Below are 16314 nucleotides of genomic sequence, written 5' to 3' on the forward strand. Positions count from 1 at the left end.
AGCAACCAACTCTGGCTGCTCCGGATTTGATAGATAGGTGTGTGTGTGTGTGTTTAAAACTTGGCTGGTGAATTTGCACCTGCTGACTTTAATGCTTCTGATCCTGGGAAATTACAAAGCTGTTTAAAATTAGGCTAGGGTTCTACCATGTATAAATCTATATAACTTAAGGTGTGTGTGTGTGTGTGTGTGTGTGTGTGTGTGTGTGTTCGAGAAAGAGAGAGAGAGAGAGAGAGAGAGAGAGAGAGAGAGAGAGAGAGAGAGAGATGCTGCATGTTGTAAGTATGAGATTTGTCAATTAACAAAGTTCTGGCTCAAAAGAATGACACCGATAAATATTGGGATGGGGAACAAAATGAGCAAGCCCATGCTAAGATATAAGACATGTTTGTATGTGCCAGGTTTGTCGAAGCATCTACATGAGACCCCTGTCTGCTGTCCTGAATGCCTTGGGGAGGGACTGTCAAGGACAAGTTGATCTCAACAAGCTCCCCAGGTGACTGACGCCAGCTGCAGCTAAGAGTCATTAGTCTGGAAGCTTCTGGGCTGTATCCTGAAACAATGAAAACCAAACAAAGGCTGACCTCCTGGGCCAGAGACTGTTCCCTGGGCTGAAGGCCTGCTCCTCTCACTAGGGACACGAAGTCTAGGACAAAGTGGTACTGTTTACCTTGGAACTGTGAATCTGGTTCTAAACTGGGCTCCTCCTGAACTTTCAAAATTGAACTTCATCCAGGGACATTAGAGCAAAAACTGTTATTTTCTACAGAAAGGTGGACAGGGACTGGGGTGGAAAGATAGACTGTTGGTTGAGAAATGAGAAGGTTTTATGTTCAGAGGGTTTGGTTACCCGGCAAAGACTACAAAACTGTCAGGTGAAGTTTTGCCTGAGACTGTATCATACTTCAGGGTTAAGTAGCAAAGGAAGAAAAAAAAGGTTTTGGAAATAGAAACTGATCAAAACCTGGTCCTGCCATTTCTAGATGTGTAGTTTCAGGTAGTTTAGCGAAATTCTGAGTCTTAGTCCTGTACTTGGCAAGTGTTCTAAGTATTTATGTTTATATGCATTAAGAAATATATGTGTGTGTGTGTGTGTGTGTGTGTGTGTGTGTGTGTGTAGGGATTGATGGAACCAGCAGCATTTCTCTGTGGTTAAGGGTACTTGCCACCAAGTCTGCCCAGAACCAACATGGCAGGGAGAGCTGATACACACTAATTGTCCTCTAACTTCCACACTTGAGTCATAGCAGGTACACAGACACACACATACACACACGCACACATACACACACACACACACACACACACACACACACACACACCCCAATAATTAATGAATGTAAAAACAAAAACAAGGAAGATAACTAGTACTTCAGCTACGATAAATTTTTAGAAGCGGTGACATTTTGAACACACAGCTGTCCTGATTCATACTTTCTCTCCCAGTTACCCAGTGTCTCTTCCCCTTCTTGCAGTAAAGGACCTCCCACCTCTTTCATCCTGTGGGGTTTGAGGAAGAGGACACTCAGCACTCCCTCTACATGTGGGAGTGTGGTCACGGTTGTACAGACATGAACTTCTTTATCCTGATCACAGTGATCGGCTTACAGATGAGTCCACGTTTCAGAACTGAAAACAACAGTCCTAAGAACTTGAGCCAGGAAAGCAACATGAGACCCTGAGTCCTGGACCTGCCTAGGCACAGGGTTAATAGACACAGTGGAGATGCTAACAATGGTTCTGGGGACAGATAACATTAAAACCTGCCTTTGTCACTTTGTAAATGACTTTGAAAAGATTTTTAACTTATTTTAGCTTCAGTTACCTCATCTGAAAAATGAGGATTTATTACAACACCAAATACACACACACACACACACACACACACACACACACACACACACACAGGTATATGCTTCAGAGAAGGTAGTGTTCTAGATGTCTCTGCATCCACACATGAGTTTTTGTTTACTACAAAAAGCCCAGAATTTCCTTATGTCATTGGTGTTCTACCAATGCTGTTAAAAAACTAACACCTCAGTCTCCAGAACAGCTCTAGAGTTTCCTTTTGCGAATATCTTTTTATTTATTCCCTTAACTCAGAAGCTGCTGTCTCCAAAACACCAAGTTGCCCAAGTCACAATTTACATATTATTCCCTGAGGACTCACAACAGCAAAGCCATTATGTTCCCAAACAACACATTTGATATGGCCATTTTCTCTTGGCTGAAATACGATAGAATGCTGAACGGAGAAGAAATACATCCCATCTGGCAGTTGCCCTACAGGACTGGGTCAAACCAGAGAAGTAGAACACAAAAGTGCAGCTGGGCCGAAGGCTCCGGTGATTTGTTCCTTCGCTGGAGCAGCCAGCTTTCTTCCTCCTGGTGTAATGTGGAGAACACCAGAGCCTGTTTCGTTCATGATGGAAGCCTTTCCAATCATTTTAGACACAACAGACATTAGCTAACAAAGCTTAGGAAAGACCTAGGCTGCAGCACAGTGGGTATTTTGTTTGATCTAGAGAGACAACATTTCAAAATGTATTATTATTATTGAGAGAGTTTAAATGTATACACACACATACATACATATATACACACAAATGTACAAACATACCCATGCATACATACACATGTACGCACACATATATACTTACATGCTCATACATAAACATATGCACACATACACACATACACATATGCACATACATACACATGCACATATATGCATATGTACATACATACACACACAAATACTTATACACAGACATGGGCACACACACAAAGCAGGGGGTTCTAGGCTGATTGTTTCCAACCTAGAATGGGGTTTGGGGTATGCTTTTCTCTCAGTTGTCCAACAGGAAGACTTACTGGCGGTAGTTGTAGGCAATGTCAGCAAACTGTTTCCGTCTCGCCCGGTACACAGGATCTTTAAAGCCCTAAGAGAGAGAAGACACTTGATCACTTGGGTCTGCGGAGGGAGAGGCCTGGCACCTCTACCAATGATCTGAGTGGAAGCTTCTGGGCTGTGATGACACGTGTCTCCTTGATGATGCTCTAACACAAGGTCTCTGCTAAACACAGAGGGGGTGAGTGACACACTCTGACACACCTTCAATTCAGGAGAATCTTCTCCATGCAATGATGAGATTTCAGTGTCTACAGATATACACTGCTCATAAAGAAATGTCATCCACTCCATTCCCGGCTTCTGAGCTACCGTGATCAAGCCAAATCAGATGCCTATGATAAAGGCATAGAAAATTTACACAATTTCTGGCAAGTGTTCTGTTTAATAATGCCTCCTTATCTCTGTATGTGTGTGTGTGTGTGTGTGTGTGTATATGTGTGTATGTATGTGTATGTATATATATGTGTGTATATACATGTGTTTATGTATGCATATGTGTGTATGTATATGTGTGTGCATGTGTGTGTGTATGTATGTTGTTTATGTGTATAGGTAAGTGTATGTGCATGTATGTGTGTATATGTGTGTATGTGTAAGTTTATGCATGTGTATGTGTATGAGCTTATGTGTGTGTGTGTAGGGATGTTTTGAATTTTGGGAAGCAGAAGTTGGGAACATGCTGAATCCAAATATCAACCCCAGGTGTCAATCTTCCGGAAACTTCCACCTTGTTTTATGAAAAAAGCATGTGACACCATGCCTAGTTCTTTACATGGATGCTGGGGACAGAACATGGGTCATCACAACTTACATCTGTACTTTTCTAAATCGGCTGTCTCCGCAGCTTCCATTTGAAAGTAATCACCACTATGGAAATCAGTGCGGAGGCCCCTCTTCGCTCCTTGGTAGACAGACAGATGGAAACGTACTTCCTGCTATGTCAGAGTTATGCTTTGCATTTTAATTTCTTGAAATAGGGTATTTCTGGACAGCCCAAACTGAGCTCAGTTCTCCTGCCTCAGCCTCCCAAGAGTGCTAGGGAAATGTTGTTCTCCACATTTCGACACCTGTGGCAACTTTGGCACAAACTTGTCAGGTTGATCAGTAATCAAGTTCTTCCAGAATCAACCGAGTCCCCAGGAAGTAGTTCCATAAAAGAGAGGCCCAGCTGTGGCTCACACAGTTCCCCCTCTCTTTTTACTGCCCTTCAGTATCTGTGAGCCTTTCTGACCTGGCAGGGTTCCACTGACTGAGCAAGCCACTCCAGACAGAGGGATGGCAATGTCTCCCCTGGGGCTGACTGGCAGGCAATGTTTCCAGTCATGCCAAGCAGCACATTTCCAACTGCGAAGCAGCCAAGTGTGTCTCTGAGTGTTTCAAGTGGGTGCATCATGAATAGACTAGAAGAGTATTTTACAGAAATGTTCGCTGTGGTGAGACAAGAGACTGGTCCACCAGCATAGAACTCTTCCCTGTTTCTTGCAAACACTTCCCAAGAAGCTCTTCCAGAAATCACTTTGGTTTGCAATTTCTCTGTCTCTCCAGTTCTCCATACCATAGACTGGATTGAACGCTAAAGCTCTGTATCACAGGCAATGTTGAAAGATGCCTTTGAGGAACATCACTGTTCCCTGACTTTCAAATGTTGCCTTTACTTTCTTTGCTTGACTGGCTTGTTAGGATTTCCTTGTTTTTAAAATCAGGATAAACCAACATTTCCAAACAATAAAAAATAAATAAAATAAATAAAGCAACTTATATAAGGTAATTTTACCTGATAACCTGGATCATGGAGGCATAGAAAGAAGAAATGGAAGGAAGGAGGTAGAAGGGTGGAGGGAGGGGAGGAGAGAACAGGAGAAATGTGAATAGGAATATTTCTAGGTGTTTACTAAAATGCATTTTAAGAAATAATAATAATAAACCCTGAATGCTTCATACCAGTAAAGTAAAATTATCATATAGTTATTCCAAACCCACACCCCAACAATAAGAAATATTTCTCAGTTTCAAGATTCTAAGGCATGGTTGTTACAACATACAAGCTGTTGATGTCCCTAAAACATGGCTGGATTTAAATCCTTAATTACAAATAGGGACATTGGAGAGATGGCTCAGGTGGTTCAGAGTTCTGCTGCTTTCCCAGAGGATTCGGGTTTGGCTTCCAGCACTCACACGAGGTGGCTCACAACCACTGGTAACTCCAACTCCAGGGCCTCATCCTCTGCTGGGCTCCATGGGTTCTCATACACTTGAGTCAGATACTCTGACACAAATACACACACCTATGCATAAGTAAAATTAAAATAAAACAAATGGGGGAATTTGGGGGTTTCTGTTTGTTTTCTGTCAGTATGGGAGACAGGGCCCTTCTCTGTAGAACAGGCTAGCTTAGAATGATCATCATGTATATTGGGGTTATAAGTATACACAAACCACACAGGCACCAAAAACCTAAGAACTTGTAATTAACATAAGGGTTCATTTGTGCTGACCAAAGATGAATGTCTTTGGGTATTCTAAGGAGGAAAACTAGTTTAATGTCCAATCATCACCAGCACGCCATCGTGGGAACATCTCTACTAGACTAAACAATAAACATTTATTTATCCATATCTTCACACTTGAACTGATAATATAAAGTTAAATTTAGCAATTGTCATTCCTACTAGATGGTCTTAAGAGATGATAGTACGTGTCTCTAGCCCCTCAAAATGTCAAAGAGTGATTTTTTTTTTTCACAGCATCAGGAACTCTGAAGAATGTCTGGTTTCATTTTGGTATCAGAAGGGTAGACAATGGAGCCCTCTTAGACTGTTTGCCGAACGGTCCTGAAGCCTAATAAATAAATAACGACTAAACAGGACGTCTTCACTGAGGTTTTCCAAGCCTAACTACAGTGGCAGGCTGAGATTTGGGGACTGCAGTGGGACACCAGAGAAAAGGATTTCCATTCCAGGAAGGGGATGCCACACTTAGCTCTCACCCCGACTCAACTACAACTCATCATGAAGGTGCCTTGTCTGGATGCTTTAGGGACTTTTCCACCCGCAGAAATAAAAGCTCAATGAAATTACATATCTAATAGACAGTCCCCGTGTCGAGGGAGACACATAAGGGGACAATGGATGGCATAGCCCTAACTCAAATAAACATTCCATGGGCACAGTGGCTAGCTAGCAACGCTCTGCGTGTTTTTGACGCTTCCCGCTCTGAGTATGTATTTTGTTTTTGTCACTGGGAGGAAGGGAAATGATACTCCACCTATTTCACGTGACTTGAAAACAGTGGCGGGAGATTCGGTGCGTGAGCAGACATGGATGGCATGCTTTGGAGGTGTATCAGTTGGGACGGTTCTTTACTATGTTCCTTTCCAGGCCTGAGTCCTTAAAGCATTCATCCTCCCCTGCAAAGGGCTCCCCCCACTCAGTTCCCCGTCACTGCGCCTAAATAGGTAGACGTGTGACCTTGACGCCTATCCTTCCGGGATCTTGGCTGCCCATCTTTCCGGTTGCCAGGTGACCGTCCGGTGAGCTGCGTTCTGAGTTAAACCGAAACTGGTGTTGACCGGATCGCGCTGTCTCGGTTTAGACTAATAGCAGCAATTTCATGAGCATCAAGTGTAATTTATTTATAATCACCCTGTCTCCATGAAACTAATAGTGATCTGGGCTGCCCTGCGTATAACCAAGTGTGTTTTGACAGGAAAACATATGGTCAGTGAGGAAGTGGTGAGGGGGGTGGGTCAGAAGGAGGAGATGGGATTCTGTAAGATGAGAAATCATGGTACCATCAGAGTCTATGTGTAATCTCTTTCTCCCTCGGACATTTTACTGCTTAAGAGTATCATGCTAATCCTTCTAAGGACTCTAGTAGGCTGACATATTTTGTTCACCCTTTTTCCTGTCAGCACTGCTTGTTAAGACTCAGATCTGCCATCTTCAGGACAACAAGGAAATCCTGGGTTTTGAACTGCCACCTCACTAGGGGCGTGGCCTCTTGGTGGTCTTATGTCTAGACACTTTAGTTCCCTCTTAAGAAAGAGGAGATTGCTGACCACACCTGCTTCACGGAATAACGTGGACAGGTTCAGTCACAGGCAGAACATGTAAACATATGAGCACAAGGACCTGGACCTGGTCCCCCTGCAGCGTGGCCTTCATGTGGGTACCCCAACAACTGGATCAGGGGCTGTCTGTGAATCTGTCGCCTGCCCTGGATCCTATTTCCCTAGCCGAGTGAGCTGCCATAGTGATTGTCTTGGGGGGGAAGGATACCCAGAGGAAGCCCCCCCTTCTCCGAGAAGGGGAGAAGAGAATGAGGGAGGATTTGTGTGAGGGGTACTGAGAGAAGAGGGGGACATGAGATGTGAAGTGAATAATTAATTGATTAAATAATAAAAAGTAATGGATGAATCAAAATTAATTTGTATTGATGAATATGGGTTGATTAACATTAATTAGTTAATTAATTAACTAACTAATTAATTAATTAAAATGTGAGCCCAGAACAGGCACTCAAAGAATGACACATGTATGCAAAGAGCCAAAAACATGAGACCTGGGGACTCTGGCTCAGACCCTAGGAAATACACTCTGGAATAGAACCCTGAACTCGTTCATAGACCCTTGGGCATTTTAAAGAAACCTATGGGAGCAGCCAGATGGCTAAGCTCCTGGGTTTAGTACCTGATACCCACATGGAACAAAAGAGGACACCCTCAAGCTGTTCTCTGGTCTGCACACATGCATGAACACACATTCTACCTTTCTCTCTAATGGTTATAATTTTGTGAGATAGGGTCTCTACCTAGCCCTAATTGTCCTAAAACTCACTGTGTAGACCAGCCTGGCCTCAGAATCAGAGATCTGCCTGACTTTACCTCCCAAGTACGGGGATTAAAATTGTGTGCCACCAAGCACAGCTTATAATTTAATTTTTAAAATAAAAGAGAGCGGGTGTTGAAATATCTTTGTAAAGAAGAGGAACCGCTTGAATTCTACTTGTGGGGACATAAAATAGCGTAGCCATTACATAAACCGGTCTGGGGTCTCTTGGAACATAGGAAGCAGAATTCACATGCTCCTAGGTAAACCCACAGGTACACAGCCCTATGGTAACAGCACGGGACGCTGGCACCGGAGGAAGAGATGGAAGGGTGGCTTTCAGGGGCAGGAGTTGAGAATGCAGCTTTGGAAAGCCTGGGAGATGTTTGCCGGTGAGAAAGAACAGAGATGGTATGGTGAGGAGCACCTCAAATGGAGGGTGGTCTAATGGTCAATGGGGGAGTGTGGAAATCAAGCACATCCCTTAGGATTCTGCCAGCAAAGCTTATAGCTGCTCTCTCAGGGTCCCTTGGTATGACTCTGAGAAAACTTGATGCACCTTCTTCCCCTCCTGCTGCACACTTAGGTAGACTGGTGAGCACAGAGGGAAACTCCCCAGCGACACTCCCTTTCCTCACTGCTATGGAACAGGGCTCACAGACACAACCTCCCCATAGAGGCCTCCCAGGGTGCTGACTGACACTAGCATGAACCACATGCCGAGCATTTAGCCTAACACACAGCCCATAATCAAAAAAGGTTAGCTAGTCGAGCTTGATAAGTACTTGTGGAAAGGAAGAGGGGGAAAGTTCATGAGGGAAGAGAGAGGGAGGGAGGGAGGGAGGGAGGGAGGGAGGGAGGATGAAAATAAAGCAGGAGTGACAGAGTGAAGGACGGACTACCATCCCATTCCTTGCTTCCCTGAAGCTTTCAGCTGAACAGCATTACCCTGGATTTTTAGAACAATCCTTCCTTTCCCTCATTCCACAGAGTGGCTGTCTGGGAGTCTCTGAAGCCCTAGGTCACACACAAATGCATCTTGCCAGGGTCATGGGGTCAGGGGAGGAAGGGATTACACCGACTGCAAGGGACAGGGCAGAACAGAGGGTCCTTGGAGAAGAACAGCCCCTTCACCGCTAGGCTGGTGTCTGCTTGCAGTTCCTCCCTCACCTCTGGGGCCTGGCGGCTTCGGGGAAACACCAGCGATTTTGCTCTGTGCTTGGCCCCTGTTCCCAGCATCTGATGAAAGACCAAGGGAACAGAAAGACCCTGGCGCCTCCTCTACAGGGGGACTGTATACCTGATACGCTGTGTTTTTATGATAAAACTCATGACACGGAGAGGGTGAGAAGCCAAAGATGTGGCCTTAGTTGGCAGAAGTAAATAGATTTCGGAGAGTTTTAAGGCCAGCTTTGGCTTCTGAAGGGACGGGAGGCGAATGGGAAGGACATGTCCCGCTCTCTCTGGACTGGCCTCTCCCACCCACTCAAATGTTTAGGACTGTGGCCAATGGGAAGAACGGAGGGTCAAGGCAGGATGTTGGAGGCTGGTGAGAGAAGAAAAGTCCTGATGTGTGCACCCCGCAGGTTGAGGCAGGTCAGACTTGCTTTCCTAGGGGAAGAAATCTGGAGCTGTTTTTGCTTGCAGGCCCCCAGCTGCGAGGCCTGTTAGAGAGGACTTCAGAGTCTCTGTCCGAAGTGTGGCCTTTGCCCCCTCTAGGCTCCATGACACGGGGGCTGTCTCATATACAGGAAGACAAGAGAGAATCTGTGTCCCCCAAGCTGGTATGTTTCAAATTGTTTTCAGTTTGGTTCGATTTCGTTTGGTTTGACCTGGTTTTGGTCTGCTCTGGTTTGGTTTGGTTTTAGAGACTTACTACATAGCCTAGGGCTGTCTTAGAATTCAGGAGCCTCCTGCCTGGGGCTCAGCATTGCTCACACATCTGTGAGGAGGAGTATGGCAGGCTTACATAGAAGGCCTACAAACACGGCTGCCCTTACTGTAAGACAATTCATTCTAACATCACAGCTCAGGTTCAGGAAAGCCTTTGGAGTCCCACATGAAGATGGGGGGCAGAGACTGGCTGTGGCAGTGAAAATGGGCTTGTGTTTGGCAATGCCTGGTTAAGTGACAGCCCAGGGTGGACAGACATATATGTACGTACGTGTGAATGCAAGTGTAGGGGCACTCTTGCAGACACCAAATATTGTTTTTGAAAAATCTGAAAATAGTGTTTTATCCTGCTTAGAAGTGTAGAGCATAGGATTAATTCACACCTTATTTCTGTTCAAAAAGTGCTTTCTCCCTTCTTCCTTTCTTTCTTTGTTCTTTCTTTCCTTCTTTATTTAATTGAAGAAGGAGATAAAGAGCAAATTCTGGATAACTGAAGTAGCTGGATAAGTGAAACCCCATTGCTTTCATTGCGCATCCCAAGTCTGCTCATCGGGGTTTGTTACTCCAGATGCTTATACTTTAAAAGGCCACTCCTCCCTCCCCATTTCTTGAGTTTCTGCCACCAGCAAGTCCTGTGTCTTCAACTACCCTGAGCACTGGGGTAACACCCAAAAGAGCCAAAGTTCACTCAGAAGACATTAGACAAGGTACCTGTCATGGCTGGGCCTGAGTGGGAAACTGCTTATGGAAAACTGCCTCTGGAAAGAGCAAGCCTCCTGTTAGCTGTCGGACCTCACAAGGCAGTGAGGTGGGGCTGAATAGATGCAGACACACCCTAGCACCAGCCACACTAAAACCTTGTATAAACAGTCGTCTGGTTATTAAAGACTAGAGAGTCCACTGTATGGCAGAGAGTAGAGAACAGAAGGTCATAATAATACACTGCCCACCCAAGAAAGCCAGACCAGCTTGAGTTTCATGCCCAAGGACCATTGGCCCGAGAAGAAGGAATAAGACTACACACACACACACACACACACACCACACATTGATCCATTCCTCTAATGAGAACCCATTAAAAGCCAAACCAAAACAACCAAAAAAAAAAAAAAAAAAAAAAAAAAAAAAAAAACATGCCCTCTGCCACAAGATGCCTGAGGGCACAGTGAACTTTGCCACCACTCTGGTGCGTAAGACTTAAAAGTCTTACCCAACCCATGCGTCAGCCGGCTCTCTCAATGATGTCATAAGGTGCCACCCACCCATCTACACCACTGGCTGAACCCTTCAAAGCAGATGTGGGTCTCTTAGCCAAATGCCCCAGCCCTCCTTGTCTGACTAGAACCTACTTCTCAGCTCTCTGAAGGCCCATTGTCCCTTAGTTGTGCTAAACGTAAATGTCCATAGGATAAATAAATACACACTGCCGTGTAGAGCTAGCATTTTCAGGCCACTGGTTCACAGTCCCTCAGGAATGACCGTAGTTACAACAACAGTGTGGTCTCACGGTCCCGTTGATCTTTGCTGACATACGTAGGAGTTCAGTCAGTAAAACTCTCTTAGCAAAATATACAAACGCATTTTTCCCCCAAACTGAAGGTGTAGGAGGAGGGAAGAGGGAAAGATGGGAGGGGGGAGGTGAAGAGAAGCTTGGGAGACTCTAATCCTGAGTCCTGGACTCACTGGGTGGTCTGCATCCAGCTCGGCTCCGTAGCTGAGAATCTGATTGGCGAATCTGTCCAGCTCCTGAATGGTTCTCGGGAACCAGGGCACTGTAACACAGAAAAGGCCAAGTCCTGAGTGTCCGTGATCCAGCATGTGGCTAACGACCTCTCTGATACCCAGTTAGTCATGTGGTGGTGACAGTAAACAGAGTTCTGCAGAACTCATAAATTTAAATTCCATTTGCTTGGAAAACTGATTTTAAAACACGACCTAAAGAGACCATCAGACTTAAACTGAACCCTGGCCAAGGTGGTCCTTTGGGACCCCCTGTCTCAGAGATGAAGGGATGGAAAGGTCTACTCCCAAGTCCTCTACTGGAGCCCACTAAAGGCCTCTTTCCCTGTCCACAGAACACAGGACAAGTTCTGGGATACTAGACCTTTGGAACTCTGAGGCAGAGCCCACACCTCCATCTCATGCCTGAAAGTTTTCATGAATCATCTCAAATTTGTCCCCTGCCCATCCTTTGTAGCAGCTGTCGACAAAGATTTTCTTTAGCAGCAAAAATTGTGTAAAGCCCCAAATATAAATTAGACATAAGTTAGAAAGATGAGCCCTCAGACACCAGCTTCTACCTCATGACCCCCTCCTGAGTACCCGGGGCACCCCCACAAAACCTTTTGATCTCAAAGCAAATTACTGCCCCCTAGGAAAGTGACAGTCGTGTCCCTTGGAGCTTGTTTTCCAAAGTAACACTGTGGGCGAAGGACAAGGTATGTGAGTTTTGTGTCTGCAATAATGGTATCTTTCCTAGAAAGAAACCAGAGGGAAGAGATGACACCACCTGAATCCTTGAGCTCTGTAAGAGATGCACGGGGTGTAACCGCCCTCTGTATGAATAGAGACCTGGAAAGTGTGGCTGCTAAGTCCCCTGAGGCCAGTGGCTGTGAAGAGGTTGAAGGGAAGAGAGCAAAAGGGAAGGTTTCTGGTTACATTAACATATAAGGTTTTCACAATAGTGACAGCCATTCGTAGCCTCTACTCTGACCTAGTTTCTATTGCTCAAGCCCTCTAGAATACAGATGAAAAGAAAAAAATAAAACAAAACAAAAAAAAAAAACCGAGGATTTAAAATACTTAGAATCAAAATAATTAGCTTAGGATCACACCGGAACTCAGATAGGGCCTGAATAAGAGCAAACAAACATGGCAGGGTTCTGTAGGGAGCCAAGGCAATGGCTGTTAACCCTGAAAGGAGGCTTGGGGGCCAGCCTGGCTTCAGAGGAATGGCAGACTCTGTGTCCCCTGCCTTCTCTGTCAAAATGGAAACGGTAACAATAGGAAGGGCAGCTGGTGTTTGCTGAAGCATTACCACCTGCTAGGTACCAGAATTACATAATGGGATGGAGTTCGTTCTTTAATCTGAGGAAGGACTGAAGGCAGCAATGGGTATAACCCAAAGTAAATGTCTGCCACCTACTGGCTCAGTGGGATGAGAAAGAACACTCCTGCCATCTAGCGGTCCATTTGAGGAAATGCGCCCTGGAGATCTAAGCAGGAGCCCCAACAGGTATTTCCCTAAAATTTCAACTGTGCTCATAAAATAAAGTCTGCGCCCTTTTTTTTTTTTAATGAGGATTTAAAATACTCGAGCTCTACACTTTCCACATCAACAATGCAGAACTGACTCGGGTGTAGCTCTGAATATTCTTTACATAGTGAGCTCTTTGGTACCTGTGTAACAAAATCACCAGAGTACTCAAAGGCTTTGTGACTACAAAGCACTCTGGTTTTGTACAGAAGATGAACAGGTTTTCAAGTGTGTCTCCACTTTGGCTGAGGAACTTATCCTCAAAAACATCCCTTTATTTCTGGCTAATATCAGGGATAACTCAATTTCAGAGTTCTGTAGGTAACCCGCAGTATACATGCACACAGACCCACATGCACGGGAACAAGTATATGTACACATACACACGGGTGCATGCACTGCTAGTGAATGACGGAGTCATGATTCACATCCAGCTGCCTCCATGCTGATCCTTGGGTCTTGATCTCAATCCGGGTGTCACATGGGGGCAATGACAGAGCCACCTGATTGACAGCACTGACTCTGGATCCTGATTGGCACTTTAGTTCCTCACACTGGGGTTTCCATGACTTTAAAGCATGGGTCGGGCTGGAGCGATGGCTCGGCTGTTAAGAACACCGACTGTTCTTCCAGAGGTCCTGAGTTCAAATCCCAGCAACCACATGGTGGCTCACAACCATCTGTAATGAGATCTGATGCCCTCTTCTGGTGTCTGAAGACAGCTACAGTGTACTTATATGTAATAAATAAATAAATCTCTCTATAAAAGGAAAAGCACGGGTCACTTGTCTGCATCATCCTTTGAGTGGTGACAACAAACTAGGCTGTCCCCTCCTGCCCTCACGGGGGCACCATGACTTAGGTCTCTCTTTTTTTTTTCTACTTTATGGATGAAGGCACTGAGAAACGGGGAAAACAAGTCTAGAAAGATAACTTATTACTCCAGATCGCTGGAACTCTGGAGTCTGGACTCAACAATACATTCTCCTGCCCACCATGTCTAGGGGACAGAAGGTTTTCGCGCCCTAGAGAAACCAGGAATGTGACACCGGCAGACTTATGGCTTTGGTGAAGCGGGTGTGTGTTCCCGTTTCGCACCCCGAGGGCTGGGGGTGAGTGCAGTTACCAGGCGGGTGATTTGTGCTATCCGTAGGCCAGGCCATACCGGACTCTCCAAGGCTACTGCACTTATCTGGACCCTTCGCTTGAGCGGTGCTGCTCGCTGATGTGATGTGTACATCGTCTGTACGACCAGGACCACATCTGGTCCTCCCCTAAACCCTTCAGCTGCCTTAAGCTTTACTGCCCACATGACATTGAGATATACGCTACCAGAAAATCTTTTCCACATATGAACTGACCAGAACCAAGGCTGGAAGTTTGAGCCATCACCGGCTAACTAGGTCGTGTTGAACCGGATTTCCTTCTTGCCTCACAAGAATCATCTCTTTTGCCGGTGCCCCACAGCCATGAGATCTGCTCTCCGTCCCTGTCCCCAAAGCTTTGCCCCAAGCTGTCCTTTCTCCTCCGGCCCTGTACTTCCCTGGCATATTGAAGCTCCGCCATCAGCGCTGACACTGGTGTCTGTTTTCTAGTAAGATCAGAGGTGCCATGAAAGGCCACGCCTCCCATGAGACCTCACCTGTCTCTTCAGGTGTCGCCACCAAAAGGCCCCTCTCAGTGGCCCTGGTCTGGGCAAGGAGACTTCCCCCTCTCCCCTACACAGAGCACAATTAACAGTCCCATCCCGTCACTTCCGATTACCACTTGTTGCTTATGGCTAATTTATTGATTGACTACTTGAAAGTCACTTGCCTCTGCACTGCAGGCCCTGGGCATGAAAGGTGATGACACCCAGGACTACCCTGTAGTGACGACCTACTATGGGGGCAACACAAAACAAGCAATAATAAAAAAAAAAAAACACCCACAAATACACATCAGCACCAGAAGCTCCCAAAGAGGAACATGGAGCCAGAAGATGAGGTATAGTTAACAAAATACATGAATGTATCTATTTAACAATAATAATATCTATATGCACTGTGAAATGGTTACCACAGTCAGGTTAATGAACTTATCCATTACTTCATATACTTACCACTGTGTGTATGTGTGCAGATGTATGTACATATATGTAGTGTGTGCATGTCTACATCTCTATACATGAATATGTGTGTCCGTGTGCATGTGTACCTGTGTGTTAAAGATACAGAATGTCTCTTCAAGTACACACTGTATTATTATTATTATTATTATTATTATTATTATTATTATTATTATTTATCATACAACTTAAACTTTGTACCATTTGACCACTCTCTCTCCATTTCTCTCACCCCAACGTCTGGGAAGAACCATTCTCTGTCCCTGTGAATTTGACTTTCCAGGCTCCCAGTATAGGAAAGGTCCTGAAGCTTTTGTTTTCCTACAATGAGCTTATTTTCCTTAGCAAAGGCACCCATTCATATTGCAGCAAATAGAAATTCAACTACCATGGTGAAATGGTATTCCATTCACACACACACACACACACACACACACACACACACACATACACACACACACACACATACACACACACACACACACACACACACACACAATATTTTCTCTATCTATGAAAATTTATCCACAGTAAACAAGAAAGCTCTGGTGTATTATCAAGATACTGAATTTATATTCTTTGAATGTACAACCTTAAGTGGTATGACTGGGTCATATATTGTTCTATTTTAATACGAGGGGTAAGTACATACAGGTCCCATTAAACGGAACCAATTTCCTGTCCATTCAGCAGTGTACAGGGGTTCTTTATGCCATGCCCTCACCAACACTGGTTATCTCCTCTCCATTCTGTGTGTCAGAGGATGTTATGTAAAGACATGAATGCTTCCAGTTCCCCGAGATGCTAGTCACTCGGTCCTACTCTGGTGGAACCCAGTGGGATCTGGGACAGTTTGTGCCTGCTTCACTGTTTTCCTGTGTCTTCTGAGGACAGTTGGTCTGGCAAAGGCAAAGAGCCCCACAATGAAGCCAGACTCCCTCATTTGCATCCTGTCTCTGCTCTTGTCAGTCATCTAAGGTACCTGAAGAGTAATGAAACCTCCTGGGCCTCGGTATTTTTTTTTTTTTTCTGTAAAATGGTAATGGGAGAATTACTACAGAGCAAAACTTCATAAGAACAACAGGCACTTAAGTAAGTCATTGTATATGCTTTTTCTGAAAAGTTGTGGCTCATAATGAATAGCATTATAGATCAATTGTAAACACACACACATGCACACAACACATTCCAAGTGCATTCTGGGAAGTGTACAGTTTCATCCTGTTTGATCTGGAGAGTACTCATGCACACTCATACGTCACTATCACTGAGCATTATCATTATATGAGGTCCACTGTTGTTGATAACATCTTTATAT

General features: G+C 44.9%; 1 protein-coding gene across 1 annotated transcript in view; it reads right to left on the reverse strand.

Annotated features, from left to right (window-relative positions):
• PAH (phenylalanine hydroxylase) overlaps window positions 1–16314 on the reverse strand; it is a gene marked incomplete at its 5' end in the record, with an annotated part of 59454 nt that overhangs the window by 16853 nt on the left and 26287 nt on the right. The window contains 2 exons of the mRNA XM_080935267.1: window positions 2875–2942; window positions 11317–11405. Coding sequence (XP_080791393.1) covers window positions 2875–2942; window positions 11317–11405 — 157 coding nt within the window. The remainder of the gene's footprint in view (window positions 1–2874; window positions 2943–11316; window positions 11406–16314) is intronic.

This window comes from Micromys minutus (assembly GCF_963924665.1).
Source record: "Micromys minutus genome assembly, chromosome: 22".
NCBI lineage: Eukaryota > Metazoa > Chordata > Mammalia > Rodentia > Muridae > Micromys > Micromys minutus.